The 15,383-nt window shown below is 40.7% G+C and overlaps 1 protein-coding gene across 13 annotated transcripts in view; it reads right to left on the bottom strand.

Moving 5' to 3' along the window:
* Pard3 (par-3 family cell polarity regulator) overlaps nucleotides 1–15,383 on the bottom strand; it is a 548,938-nt gene that overhangs the window by 237,346 nt on the left and 296,209 nt on the right. For all 13 annotated transcript variants that reach the window (XM_052166623.1, XM_052166619.1, XM_052166621.1 and 10 more), the window contains exons 8-12: nucleotides 15,164–15,289; nucleotides 13,175–13,557; nucleotides 8,333–8,472; nucleotides 6,906–7,034; nucleotides 4,650–4,688 (exon numbers count right to left, since the gene is read on the bottom strand). In XM_052166623.1, coding sequence (XP_052022583.1) covers nucleotides 4,650–4,688; nucleotides 6,906–7,034; nucleotides 8,333–8,472; nucleotides 13,175–13,557; nucleotides 15,164–15,289 — 817 coding nt within the window. The remainder of the gene's footprint in view (nucleotides 1–4,649; nucleotides 4,689–6,905; nucleotides 7,035–8,332; nucleotides 8,473–13,174; nucleotides 13,558–15,163; nucleotides 15,290–15,383) is intronic.

The following is a 15,383-nucleotide window of genomic DNA, read 5'->3' on the forward strand; positions in this document are numbered from 1 at the left end:
AGGAAGGAAGGAAGGAAGGAAGGAAGGAAGGAAGGAAGGAGGGAAGGAAGGAAGGAAGGAAGGAAGGAAGGAAGGAAGGACATATATACACACTGGAATGATAGGTAAAAGCATAAACAGTATTTATAGAAGGCAATTTAAGAGCCTCTAAGCTTATATAGTATTTTTTAGTTGACAACCGATTGTGACTACTTACAGAGATTTGTGGGGATGCTATCTGCCTTTATTATCACTGCCCCAAACAGAGACAAAAGATGAATTTTATGTTCCCTATTTGAGCCCATCTTTCTGAGATTCACTATTTAGATTGCTTATTCATTATTATTTTTGTAGTTATCAGAGATTGAACTCAGGGCGTTGCTCATTCTAGGATCTTTATCTTTGTTTCCCTCCCCCAGTAATCCATATCCCCCTCCCCCACTTGTTTTTGTTTTGTTTGTTGTTTTTTGAGACATGGTCTTTTAAGTTTCCTAGACTGGCCGTACCCTATGCAGGACTCCCCAGTGCTGAGAATACCAGGCCTATTTATTAAATCACAATCATATATCTGGGCTTCCTATGTCATTTCCTGATTCAATGAAGGGCAAACATTTTTAAAAACTATTCTTTGTTTGTTTATAACAATAATAGTTATTAACCTCTAATATCTGACCAGAAAAGTATCCGAAGGGGGGGAAAATCAGAAAAACCCTGGAAAATCAGAAAAACCCAAGTGAAGGGGGATATTCTCAAAGAGATGTGCTCTTTAAAGAATTAAAAAGGTTCTCACTGTAGTTTTTTCAAAACTGTAAAATAAAGATACAGTAAAGAACCACTCCAGACTAAGATTCCAGACACATGACTAAATGCCATGCCATGACCTGACTTGGACTGGAGCCATTCCGACTTCTTACTCGTTTACTTTATAAACTACTGTGGGCAGTTACAACACTGTAAAACCAAGGGCAGTTTATTGGTTCTGACAACTAGAGTATGGCTACATAAGAAAATGTCCTTGCATTGAGACATTCAGGAGTAAAGGAGAATAACATAGATAATTTACTGTCAGTTTAGGGGAATAAATGTTATACAGAAAGAACTGTGTGAAGCCCAGGTGGAAGGAGAAGAGTGAGACTGGTGTTAAATGTGTAGAGTGCTACCAATGGAAGACGAAGTAGAAACGTCAGGGCTCTTTGGAAAGCAGGTCAGATAGTGTTTGGCTGAGGCAAGCATGTGCAGGAATGTTTCACTGAAGCAGACAAAGGCAAAAGGATGTTCTGTTCAAGCAAGCATGTGAAAGGACACGTGATGAAGGTTTCTTCACTAACGGTGTTCATGTATTGGTCTGCCTCACATTGTGTAGTTGAGCTGCATTTGTCGGGACTCCATAAAGAGAAACACAGAGACTTCTGGTGGTGTGCTGGAGTTTTTTACCACTTCAGTGGATTTGGGCTGATTGACAGAGTGATGTCAACTGAGGCAAGACAAGTGAAGGGCATGGGATATTTAGAGGGTATAAATAGGACTCCATAGACAGTGATGGCGGTTGAGCTAGGCTTGCTTATAGAACAAGCTGTGCATCTCTTGTGGAACTGGAGTCTTTGCTGATCTTTGATAAGCTTAGAAAGTCACAGCAGAAAACTTCTGGTGTTCCTCCTGGCCCCTCCTGCTGACTCATGCTGAGGCTGAGGTCTGGTTATCTCTGTTAAGTTGTGCCACTGCTGCTGATTCATGCTTGCTATCCTGACTGAGAGGGACTACTGGTGTAGCCATGAAGTGTTTGTGAGTGGACTGTGCTGCCACTGCGAACCTGTGAACTGAACTGCTGATTTCCAGACAACACAGACAGGAGTTGCTCCAAAGAACGTTCCTAAACAGGTCCATCTCCCCCATATCCTTTCTTTTCCACTACCTCTGGTGGATGGTGGGCTGAAAGGGAGGTTAAAATGTTTAAGAACCATCATTAAAAATATTCTATGAAAAAAATTAAAGTTACAGAAGAGGTGGATGAAGAGAACTTCCTGAAATTTTCACAGTAAGAAAAAAAATTATATAAGGTAATCTAGAATAGCCTTGAAGCCTATAACTTACAGACATCAACAAAAATAAAATAAAATAAAATTTTAAGATTAAGAAATGTACAAAGTTTATCACTATGCTACAGAGGTGGCTGAGAACAAATGATGAAACCATTTCGAGGGAAATATGTCAAAAACATTAAGTAGTCGTTATCACAGTAAAGGCACCATAAGGAATTCCAACTCAATTCCTTAGTGAGTCAGCTCTGTTTGTCTTTCCAATGCCTCTACATCCCACAAAGATGCGATAAGAACTGGTGTGAGCAGATGAAGGATTCTAATCACATTATGCCTTGCAGAAACCACAGAAATCAGGAAGATTCAGAGCCACAGAGGAGTGGCATTCATCCCACAGCTGTTCCGCAAATCCTTCTTTCTGTGTTTATACAGCAAATGCTTCAAGATACGGCTATAGCGATGGATAATATTAATCATAAGATAAAAATAAATATGTGTACATAAAGATGTAGCAGAACAGAAATGTCCCTTGACTCACAGTGAAATTACACCTAAGTAAACCTATTCTAAGCTGAAGATACTGCAAATCCAAAACACATTTACCATACCCAACGTATCCAGCATTGCAGCAAACACTCTTGTTAGCTTACATTTGGATAACATATCTACTACAGAGATTTTCATCAGATAAGGCATTCAAGCTCTCCAGTCACCTATTGATTTCTTGTGGAAACTGAGATAAGAGGATGTTATATGTGTGTTTGCCCTCCCGTGAAACCAGTATTTCGGTCCTTTATAAGTTGGGGGCTGCCTGTGTGTCAGCTTTTTAAAGTCTCAGGTATTTTTTAATCCAAAGTAAGTCAAAAGTTTCACATTTTCTTTTTGATCAAGATTTTCCAGGATTTTTTGACATTTAAGTTCAGAACCAGCTAGGATTTACTGAGGTGGCTGGTATAGAAAGTGTCAAACTTGTAGAAGTGAACGGTTGGCTGTGAATTCAGCTCTGTGATAGGATATTCAGTATTTCTGTGGGGTCAAGCCCAGCACTAAGTAAATAAATCACATTTTAAAAGTGAACAGGTTGTTGTTCTAAAGGCTGAGTAAACCACAGTTTATTACTAATTTGAAATGCCATCTTTAGACACAAATATACATATGAATAAATACATATACATGTTCATACGCGTGTGGAAAATTGTTTCCAGAATTGCTCATTGGAGTTAGAGGGCCTATTTGCCCATGCTTGGAAAAGCTCTGCTGTCCACACTGCACAGCTTACCATTATCTTTGCCACAGTGACTGTCTTTTCTTTCTTTTTTTTTTTTTAAAGATTTAGTTATTATTATATGCAAGTAGACTGTGGCTGTCTTCAGACACTCCAGAAGAGGGTGTCAGATCTTATTGTGAGATGGTTGTGAGACACCATGTGGTTGCTGGAAATTGAACTCAGGACCTTCAGAAGAGCAGTGAGTGCTCTTAACTGCTGAGCCATCTCTCCAGCCCCAATGACTGTCTTTTCAAACAGAATGATTTCCTCAGCTGTCATCTCTCACTGATATCTTCAATGTGCAATACCACTCAGGTTTTCATGGCTGTCACTGCCTGAGTTATCATACAACCAAAAGCCCAATCTTGTGGCTTTTTCTAACCTGTACTCATGGGTGCATAATATTCTTGATGCAACAAAGACCAACATATTGCCTAGAACAGACAGAATATGGCCTATCCTTAGTTCCCAATGTGGATTAGTCTTCTAAACTGCACATAGTTGAACTGCATCTGTATTTGATCTTGAGCCCAGTATGCCAGACTTACTCCCTGCACGTTTTTATTATAACAACTATGCTTACCTTAATCATTGACATTATCACCATACCTTTCCTCATTATACTTAATATTATACTCTTAGCCTCACCATATTGTACAAATGAAGAGAAAATAATTCTGCATCTCCCTTCTTATGCCTGTCTGACAAGCTTCCTCTTCCAAGGCCTCTTCCCCAATATAGAAGTAAATAAAAATTATTTGAAAATTAGACCTGTTGGTATTCTGTCTAAGCTCCACCCCACACCTACCTGGCAATAGCCAGGTATGCCCCACCCTATAGATCTGACCCACTATAAAAGGGACTACTTGCCCCTCCTCTCTCTCTCTGCTCTCTCTCTGCTCTCCCACATACTCTCACCTCTTTGCCCCTTGGGCTTTCCTCCCCCCATCTGTCCACATGGTCATGGCCGGCCTCCACTTCTCTCTCTCTCTCTCTCTCTCTCTCTCTCTCTCTCTCTCTCTCTCTCTCTCTCTCTCTCTCTGCCTTTCTCTACCACTAACTCCTATCCTCTCCCCTGAATAAACTCTATTCTATACCATGCCTCTGTGTGTGTGGTCCCTCAGGGAGAAGAGGTGCCTGGACAAGGGCCTGCCTGAGCGCTCCCTTCCCCCACACCGCTGTGCCACACTCCCTTAACCTCCAATCCTCTCTTTTTAAGGCCCTTCATTTGGTGCCATGACTTTGGATGAGAAACACCATGGGTTTTGTTTAAGCCCCCTTCAAGACCACCATGGTAAAGAGGCAGGACAAATAATATCACAGTGAACTGTCAAGTATTGGAAAGTCTCTAAAGATAAATTTCTTACCGTTTCTTTTGGAGTCTGCATCTGCGTTGGTTCAGCATTCTAGAAGAATTAAAGAGAAACATCAATACAGAACAATTTTCATCATCAAGGCCCAGGGACACAATGCTTTATTAAAAGAGATTAGATTGTTTTCAAATTAGATTGTTTCCTTTACATTGTAAACACTATAAGGGCATTGTAAGTAGGCTGACATATGGCTGTCTTTAGAACTGTCAGTGTTTAGGTCCAGATTTCAGCAGTTCTTCTAAACAGAAGTCTCCTCATTCATTCACATTACCTCCTAAGCTATGTGCAGGAAAAGAAACCTCATCAAACTCTATGTCTAAATGTGCTGCTACTTCTAAATGTGTTTTCCAATCTCCCGAACCAAACCTCAGGGCCATTTGACAGCTATACGGATAAAAACAGTCTGGACAGCAGTGGGAAACACTTGATACTAGAATGTGTTCTACGAGGAATGCGTGTAACTCTTCCTGTGTAATACAGAACATGAAAGGTTGATAATCTGGTTTATTTAATTTTTAACAAAAGACAAAACACTGATTAAAAAGCATTTAGATTAAGAACTGAGACAGAGAGAAGAGTTACGTTAATTGGAGTTAAGAATTATTTTTAAACGCTCCCTTTGACTTTTTCAGAAATGTTATTATTTTAAGTCTCAAAAAGCAGCTGCAGCAGGCATAACAGACTGACAGCCTACTGGCCCTGTCCTTAATGAAAAGCTCACAAGCAATAAATTAAATGCGGGAGGGGAAGGGGGAGGGGGAGCCTGAGCAGCAGACAGGAGGCACAGAGGCCTAGAAGATCCAAATTGGCCCAGAAGAACCTGTATAACCTCAGGCTGGCACTCGCTCCCTTGTGAGGCTGCTGAGAACAGGGCTGCAGTTTGGCAGGCTTGGTAAGGCCAACATGCTGCCTCAGAGTGCCAGGCAGAGCTGGGGCTTCCTGCCTGCAGGCCTGCCCAGGGGAGGCTGGTACTTTGGAGAGGGCTCATTTGCAATCGAATAGAGACATCCCAGATTTAGGATCAGGTGGCATCTTAAACACAAAATTGGATAAGAGTGGAGGAAACAGAAAAAAAAAAAAAACAGCATTTAAATAGAGAGATAATGCATTAAACATTTGTTAACTATGACGAAGATTTCATAATTTATTCAAGATAAACGCAACATACAAAAGTGTTCACTTAGCACCCTATCAGGGTCTGAAATCCCCAACAAAGCTAAGTAAGACTTTCAGGTCTCTGTGTAACAAGGGATTGGACACACATGGCTGAAATTTAGCTTTATTTTAACAGCTATTTAAATAAACAATTTCTATAGTGACTATATCAGCCATGATGCATCACAATGCATAATTTAAGAGAATCTCAGGCCTATGTGACAGATATGGGAACTGTAGTCCTAAATCCTGTCACTTGTCAGGGCTACACAGAGCTAGCAGCTAGCTGAAAGGAGATATCAAACATCTGAGATGGCTCGGGTCAAATCTGCTTTGGAATATTTAAGATGCTACTTGTGCATGAGCCAAAACAACCCTCTAACCACATCAAAAGATAAAGATGACTCTTCCAAACAAGCCACATTTATATCTAAGCATATAAAATTCATATACAAATAATAAAAGTAACATTTTTTTTCAAAAGTATATTCAGAACTACATTTATACTCCATCATCTTATTCCCACCAAAACCATTCCCACACCTCTGCTCAATGGTTAATGTCATTGTGCAGGGCAAAGGTGAGCTATAAACACTGCCTATTGTTTATGTTTTTCCAACTAAGGTCACTGCATTTGTGACTTGTCTTTATGTTCATAAAACTAATTTTGTACATTTCCCTATCCACCAAACAGGAAGCACCATTAACTTTGCTTACGTGTATTTACTACCAAAATCTGAAACCGAAAACCTGTCCAATGAGGGGAGGAGATGTGTTTTGAGTATAGCCTTTGGGGTGACAGTTATGAAATAACTTACATCTTGGGGTTCAACAGGGTTAGCAGGAAAAACAGTGATAAACAGATGATTTCCCTGAAACCCTGTTTATTATTAAACACTTATCCATGCATAGTTGAGGCATCTATTCCTAAGACTGGTGTGGTTGAGAATGCTTGCATTGAGCTATGCATGAAGAATATAAAAACTATAGAGACCCCTTACAGCAGGTGGGCACAAACATTCACCACTGAGTAGGTAGCCTAGGTCACCGGTTCGCATGCATGAGAAATCTTCCATCTGCCTTACAGTTACACACCATTTCCCTTGGGTGGAAAGCCTCTTCCTGACGAAAGACGAGAAGGCTCACAGTCCCCTCCATCTTGGTGCTTCTCAACAGGGAAACGACTTCCTCTTGGGACTTGCCTGCTAAATCTACTCCATTGACCTAAAACAAAGAGAAAAATTTTTAGTTAAAACCCTATCCAGACCTGCAGAGAAAGAAAAGGTGGAGACCTGGAACTGATGGTGTTTGTTAGTGACTCTTTCTGTGCAAATTTTGGTCATGACCAGGTAACCATGGAAGCTTTGGTGGCTCATAAAAGTTGATCAGGTAGCCAGACGTCAGTAAGGAAGCAATAAATCCTTTACTGCTCACCCATAAACCAGAGCTGCAACCATCATAAACATGCTCTAAACAGACAGCAACTGCAAGGTCAAGTCAACATGAAGCCACTACAAGAACTAAGCTCTTGAACAGCCTGTGTGTAAAGGGTTTTCCAAGAGCCCAACAGGAGAATACAGCAGGAGTCTTTTAGTACAAATGCTCTCAGTTTCAGTGAAAATGAAGAATAAATATTTATCATTAGAAGGTGAACATTAAACATAAAAAAAGAATCACTAAAAAACATAAAGATGACAGATAGATAGATAGATAGATAGATAGATAGATAGATAGATAGATAGAGATAGGCAGACAGACAGACAGACAGATAAACAGTTTGGTAGGGAAACTAAAGGCCCAGTGTTGAACTCTTGCTTAGAATCCCCAGTGAGGGAACTTGGGTATGGCTCAGTTATAGGCTTTTGGGTTGGTGCTGTTAGGCACACAGCTCAGTATAGAAGCACTTGCCTGGCAAGAGTGTGGAATCGAGCTTCACTTAGAAAAATAGGTCTTAAGTTCTGAGTTGGTCTCTCTCTCTTTTTCACAGCTTCCCATACCAGAAATTATGATGATGTGTAGTTTTGCAGTGACCTTAAAATACCAGTGAAGTTAAACCCATAAGCATCAAAAGGAGATTTCTAAAAATCTGTTTTTCTTGCTGATGTCATTGGATGCTGTATCTTGGTTCATGGTCCAGGTGGCCATGCCAACCTTTTGGCCTTTCCTTTCAAGACATTTTGTCTGTGTTCACGTTATCTGTCTTGGTTCTGTTGTCTAAGTAGTTGACTTGCCTATGATGACACACATTAAGTATAAAGCTGTCTAAAATCACAATCACGGAGGTATAGCACGCTCTGGCCTCATAAACCAAATGTCTATATAGTTAATATTTATGTATAATCTAGACATAAAGGTAATTCTTGAGATAACACCGGAAAAAATACAGTAAAACAAATTGTCTTTTGATGCAACATTCCTGCTAAAATACACAATTTCCTATTTCATGAAAATGTCTTCAAGATGATTCCCAAAAAAATGAATTTTTCAGGGAAGCCTGAAGTCCTTGCCTAGAAGCCACTCACCTCTATTAGCCGGTCTCCTGCCTTGAGCCTGCCATCTTGAATGGCAGCCCCTCGAGGAAGGATGTTCTTGACATAAATGGGAGCTGAGCCACCTATAGTGACATCTCGGGAAGTGATGCTGAATCCGAGTCCTTCTGTACCTAAGACAGAGACAGAGACATCTGTAGGTGCTGCTGTGTACTGCAAGTTGTACACATGTGCCACGTGCCAAGGCCATATTGTAAGCCAGCCCATATTCTGCATTGGTTTTACACTGGTTACAATGGTTTACACTTCTTTTAATGCTTTAAAAGTTTTAATGAAGTTTTCAAACTGGACTGTTTGGAAGATTAAACTCTTTAGCATTAGAAGCCATTCATCTTCTTGGGTGGTCTTACCAAGGGAAAATTCAAGTTAATGAACTCATGTGAACTTCAAGTCTTTGGGTACCAAATGGACCTGACAGTTCTACTTGAAGAGATGGCTCCACCTCTCCATGGAGGTGATCCATACATATACAGACACCAAACCCAGATGCTATTACGGATGCCAAGAAGTATTTGCTGACAGAAGGAGCTTGATATAACTGTCTCCTGAGAGGTTCTGCCAGAGCCTGACAAATACAGAGGCGGGTGCTCACAGCCAAACACTTGACTGAGTACAGGGTCCCCGATGGAGGAGTTAGAGAAAGGACTGAAGGAGCTGAAGGGGTTTGCAACTCCAAAGGAAGAACAATAATATCAACCAACCAGACCCCTCCCCCCACTAGGAGCTCCCAGGGACTAAACCACTAACCAGTGCTACCCATGGCTACATATGTAGCAGAGGATGGCCTTGTCAGACATCAATGGGAGGAGAGCCCATTGGTCCTGTGAAGTCTCGATGCCCCAATGTAGGGGAATACCAGGGTGGGAAAGCACCTCAGAGAAGCAGGGGGAGGGGGGAAGGGTTTCCAGAGGGGAAATGGGAAAGGTGATAACATTTGAAATGTAAAGAAATAACATATCCTATATTTTTTAAAAGAAAGGAAATCAGGAATAAACATTTCTGTTAAAATCTATAAAATCCTTGGGGTCTGGCAAGATGGCTCAGAGGTTAGTGTTCTTGCCGAAGGCTTGGGTTTGATTCCCAGCACCACATGGTGGCTCACAACAACTCTAGTGCCTCTTTGGCCTCTACAAGCATGGCATGTATGTGGTACACAGGCATACATGTAATACATCTATACACATAAAATAAAAATAAACTGTAAAAACTCCATGAAACCTCAAAAATCATGTATTAGTAATAATGGTATCCAGATCTAGAGCACAAAGCAGAAGGAGAAAAAAGTGTTCAGGAATGGTACGTAGAACAGTAATATTTTTACTAACCATGCTTCCTCATACCCTGAGTACAGCCACCAACTTAGGACTATGCTGTTTACCTTTGTCAAGTTCCCTTCCAAGTAACTGAAATGTTCCCATTTGCGGTGCCCACCCTGTAATGGGCAGATCACTCAGGGAAGAAGCCCCCTGGGATCAGTGATACTACCCAAAGGTCACCCTCTCATGTTTAAAGGTACCAAAGTTCATGGTATATCAATAATGACTTTTTGATTAAATGACTTCATGTCATCTTTGGTAGATTTCTTCACAAGCAATCTTAGACCAGTATGTTGGGGAAAGGAGTTACATCCTATTAGAACCCAACATTAAAGAACACTAAGGTGCAGCGTATGGAGCCTGACAAATGTCTGTGGAATCATAGGATCCTATAACACTTCTAATGAGCAATTTCTATTTAAGAGCATTTACTTCTAGTGCTACATTTCAGTTAATAGGATGTCAAAGGCATGGTCACTGTGAGAAGGATGAAGAGATACACAAGGTCAACAGTGCAGGAGAGTATCCGAGTGTGACACAAGGTTCACATAAAAATGAATCAAACCGTGTAACACATGAGCAAACAGACTAAAAAATATGAGTTGAGAAAGAGCAGAAATGAATATCAGTAGTTCCTGAAAGGAATAAGCCCAAAACACTCTCAGACTCAAACAAAACCCTCTATTCCCAATTGGAAACCACGTTCAGATTGACTGCTAGGTTTCTGCTATTGTCTGTACTGAAGCCTTGAATGGCAAGCTGTCTATATGAATTTTACTAATTATTCTTCTGAGGCTGTCCCATATGTCTCTGTGCCTTCATGAGACTCAGATGGCTGGCAATAACATCTATTAAGAAAGAATCTTAAATTATTCTCTTTGGCAATATTATTTTGTACAAACTACAAAGATGGACTATTATATGAACCACAATTCTATTAAAATAACAGCAGTAACCCCTAAATCTATAAGTAAGAAGTTCAGGCAATGACCTTTAAGGGAAAGATAAATAGATGCCAATTTTCATCTGGTGAAGCCAATAAGACATTCTACTCTGATGAAAACAGATTACTAGCCTTCTCCTCTCACTTTATTAAAAAGCTAATTTCTACAAAAGAGCAGGGGATTTGAGAATGCCAGAATGATAATAAATATTAAGAAATCATAATTATTGAAGCAAGTAAGTTGGGGCTTCTCTATTCTGAAGCCTCATGTGCCAGAGTTCCAAAATTATTTTCAGTGAGTGATTATCTTAGAGACTTTTTTTTCTTAGTACAAAGCATTGACTCCAGCTTGCAAATTAATATCATTTAGAGCACAATGGTTTACTTTGAGTTGAACATATATTTAACATGATCACACTATTTTTTAATGGGCTTCATAAAAGTCCCTCGATGTTACAAGAACTGGTGAAAACATAATTTTCCAGCTACAAGGAAATATTTAATTCTGAAGCAATAATTATGACCATATCTGTATTCAGTCCTAATCAAAGACAATCAACGTTCTCTTCCTTCTTAAGTATAGTCAACACAATCTGTTTATGTAAAACATCTGTAGACACTGCTGTAAAGGCAGTAGCTACTTCTGTTGCATATTTTCCCTGCTGGTTAACAAAAATCAATACACATCTATGGAATGCTGCATCACTTAGATTAGCAAAAGTTTGAGAAATATTTAAATAAAGCCCACCACATTTAATTTTCATTTATGAACGAAAATTAGACTCCCTGAATTAGTCTAATAAATGGCGTGTACCTTTCTAAATGATACAAAGCAAAGCTACTATTATTAACATACTAAAAATATCGACTCTTTTAATAGCAAGTAAAATGACGCTCAATGAATGAGCCTACCTTACATCACAAATTGTCATATTATTTGTGCAAAACTTCAATTGATTAAATGAATGTTCCTCCCTCAGTAAAGAGAAGTTAGATGTTATAAATAATATTATTTATCAAGTAGCCAAACACTGGCTAAATACTGTCTTTGCCTAGGGAATATGAGCAGGAATTTTATTTTTCATATTGTGCTATTGTGGTACTTGACGTATTTTTGGTTAAAACCCAAAGCCTGTCACTTGAGTGGAGAGAGGAGAATGTAAATTGGACCATCCCCTCACTGAGAACAGAGTGCTTCCCATTCAGCTTGCAAAGTGGAGAAGCACAGTGTCAAGTCCTGTTTGTGCCAATCAAGTATTTGTGGCTCAAAAGGCAATCATTAGAAGCCGTGGCTCAAAGTTCAGTGAAAGAATTGTTCTAGGAAGGAGACAGCAGGTGCACAGCATTTCCAGTGCTACCCCAATGGATAGGAGAATGAACTGAATGCCACAATATGAAAGACAAGCCAGCAAGGGTTTGCTGTCCACAGCTGCCAAGTACAGGTAAGTCATTCTGGATGACTCTCCAGCTGCTGCTGGAGCTGGCTGTGCTCAGAAAGGCATTTTCTTTTTAAGTAAAGCCATAATTTGAAAGGCATGGTTTTGAAATGCTCAGCCAAAAGGACACACAGTCAGCAAAATGTATCTTGTCCTTGACAGAATGCCATTGGCCATCTGAAGGTCAAGTGTGGCTGTCATTCTGCAGAGAAGACCAACTGTAAGCATGTTCCTGTGTGCACGGATCTGCCATCTACAGGAAGGAGCTACCTAAGGTAATCACTAAAAGAGGGGACAACTTAACACTTATCACCATCATCTGTCACTGTCAAGGAAATGAAGTTGTGATTGTAGAGAAGAAAGAACAAAGAGAGGACTGCGTGAATAAGACAGCTTCAAACATAGGTGCCCCTTCCCATGACATGCTGAAGACCACAGGTACCTCTAACATCCTGCTTAATGCAATGTCATGGCATGGTGGTCAATCAAGGTAGTCAGACCTCCATTATTATTCTAGACATTGAAGGAAAACCTGTAACCCACTTTGAGTATAAAAGAATGCTACCCTAGGAATAAAAGCTGATTCTCGTAAATGTGCTGCAACTTATTCTGAAGCTTTATGTTTTAATTATATTTCTTCTGCATTTGTATGTACATGTGTATGCAAGTGCATATGCATTTGTGGTGTGTGTGTGTGTGTGTGTGTGTGTAGACCAGAGGTTAGAGTGCAGTGTCTTCCTCAAATGTTCTTTTTATGTTTTGAGACAGTCTCTTGAAGAAAGCAACTTGCCCTACCTCCAGTCCCCCAACATGCCTGGCTTTTATGTAAATGCTGGGAATCTGAACTCAGCTCCTCATGCATGTGCAGCAGGCACTTTACTACCAAATCCATCTCCACAGTCCTACATGTGCTTTAAGTTTGACTGAGTAGGGATAAAGATCAGGGCAGAGTACCCTGCAAGCAAACACACAGCCTTGGGTTTTATTCCGAGCACTAAACACTTAACAGAGGAAGATAACAACAAAAGAACACACCAACCCCCACCTCAGTATCCAAGGTACTCTCTTTAAGTAGTTGCTCATCTTAAAGCAACCCCATCTGAGAATAAATGCATCATACCTTTCTTAAGCTGGATGTTAAGCCTCTTGCCTACTTTCTTCATGTTGTACATGCTACCTACACTGGTACTAAGCACATTTGGTGGAACCAAGGCCGGAGCTGTGGGTGGTTTGGTTGAGGCATGAGCACTATGAGGTAGTCGGGGGTGAGCATCCAGCTGCTCAGGTGGCTGACTCAGTCTGGGTGCTCTGGGCAATGCTTGAGGTGCAGCATTGGCCACACTCCTGTTGGCCACACAGTGGCTGTCAGGGCTGTAGCGGCTGGGGGAATAGTTGTTCTTCTCTCGTTGGGAGAGTTGTTCATACTGCTCCTTGTTCGCTGCAGGAACCACGTGGAACCAAATGACACGCGCACGCATGGCTTGGCGGAACATATGTTGTGCTCTGGATTTGACAAAGAGTGGAAGATTAGCAAATGAAGACCAGCAGAGCAGAAGATAACATGAGCTTGATTAAGTATACTAATTAAGCAATAAGAACCAACAGACTGTTGGAACCATGTTGTAAGCTCTGATAAAAGCAGGACAGTTTCTCCAAATGTAAATCTCTCATTCTGTAAATAAAAATGATAAACCTATCTAGGACTGTAGATAAAACAGTGTCCACATATAAATCATTAATAATGATAAGTGCTAACACATGTATTCTAGTTTAATACTAATGGAAATCAAACATATCTTTCTTCCTCACGGGTCTGTCCAACCTGTAGTACATGGGCCACTGTTGGGAACCAGAGAGCTTGTCTCAATGCCCCCAGCTGAGATTTTTGCACAGGTTTCTTGAGAGCAAAACATCCCATGGCTTAGCTTGATTCCTGCCTTCCTGCCCAGTGTGGTACGGACTTCCCAGGTGCCTGACCTAAGACTATAATTGATTTTTCCTGTTCCCTTCCCTGGCCTCTAGCATATATATTGCTGATCTCTCAGTAAAGCTTTGGCATTCTCCTTGCAGAATGACCCATGTCTGTGTTTTTTGTTAATCCCCCAGGCCTACGCCCGATATTCGGTACCATGGCAGCGTGGGCGCTGTCAGGCCACATACAACTCAGGATAGCTATGAATGCAGTCCAACACATTTATAGATGGCAACGACATATCACAATGCCAAAGGCTGGATATCCCTGCACAGAATTATGCCATACTAACGAAGGCATTAAGTATTTTCTTAGTAAGGGGTCATAGAATTCTTCAAGAAATACTTTAGAGTATACTTATGGAGATAGAAGAGGCAACTAGCCAGCCATCACTTATCCACAAAATTGGTTCAAGTTTGTTGCAGAAATCTGACAAACACTAAGTCCTGCAAACAGAACCTAATGATGCACCAACCTCCCCTCCAACCACCCAAATCTGGAATCCTACCTGTTATGGAGCCTTAAGAGCTATTGTAAGACAGCTCCCACTCATGCCAACCCAGGTCTCTCAACCAAGTAAGAGTGTTATCCACACCTACCAATTCTAAAAGGTTTTGTCATTGTTATTGTTTATTTTTTTGTTTTTGTTTTTATTTTTTGTTTTTTGAGACAGGATTTCTCTGTATAGCCCTGGCAGTCCTGGAACTCCCTCTGTAGACCAGGCTGCCTTGAACTCAGAAATCCATCTGCCTCTGTTTTCCAAGTACTGGGAGTGCAGGCATGCACTACCACTGTCTGGTTTGTTATTTTTAATTTAATAAGAGCTTCCGTCAGGATAAAGAACACCCAAGAAAGACATAGCATTGTGACTCCTCATTACACTGTAAAAGGACAAGGCTGAACTTCCTAAAAGCAGTGTAACATCAAACTCAGGTCCATAACTCAGCTCACATGGTTACAGGGTGCTCTAGATATAGATCAGTGGTCATAGTTACATGAAGTTTGATTAAATTCTGTAGAGAAAACTAGATAACTGCATTAAACCATCTCCTGTGGTACAGGACTCAGTAATGTGTCAGAATAGCTCAGCTGAAGGGACCCCATCACCACCAGGGGAAGAGGATCAGAAATACTTACTGCTCAAATCTTCTGTTTCGAAGATCTCCATCGTTAATTCTCACAATGCAGTCGTTCTCGTGGAAAAGATTTTCTTGCTCAGCTTTCCCACCTTTCTCCAACCGCTTCACTAACAACCCCAGTGTTCTGGAACATCAAGAATGTTAACAGTTACAGGGGTAGCATCCTCTCCATGTGCCTTAGGTCTAGTGTACATGGTAGGAGTCCCTTAAAGGGGAAT

The sequence above is a fragment of the Apodemus sylvaticus genome, chromosome 21 (assembly GCF_947179515.1).
Source record: "Apodemus sylvaticus chromosome 21, mApoSyl1.1, whole genome shotgun sequence".
Taxonomy (NCBI): Eukaryota; Metazoa; Chordata; class Mammalia; order Rodentia; family Muridae; genus Apodemus; species Apodemus sylvaticus.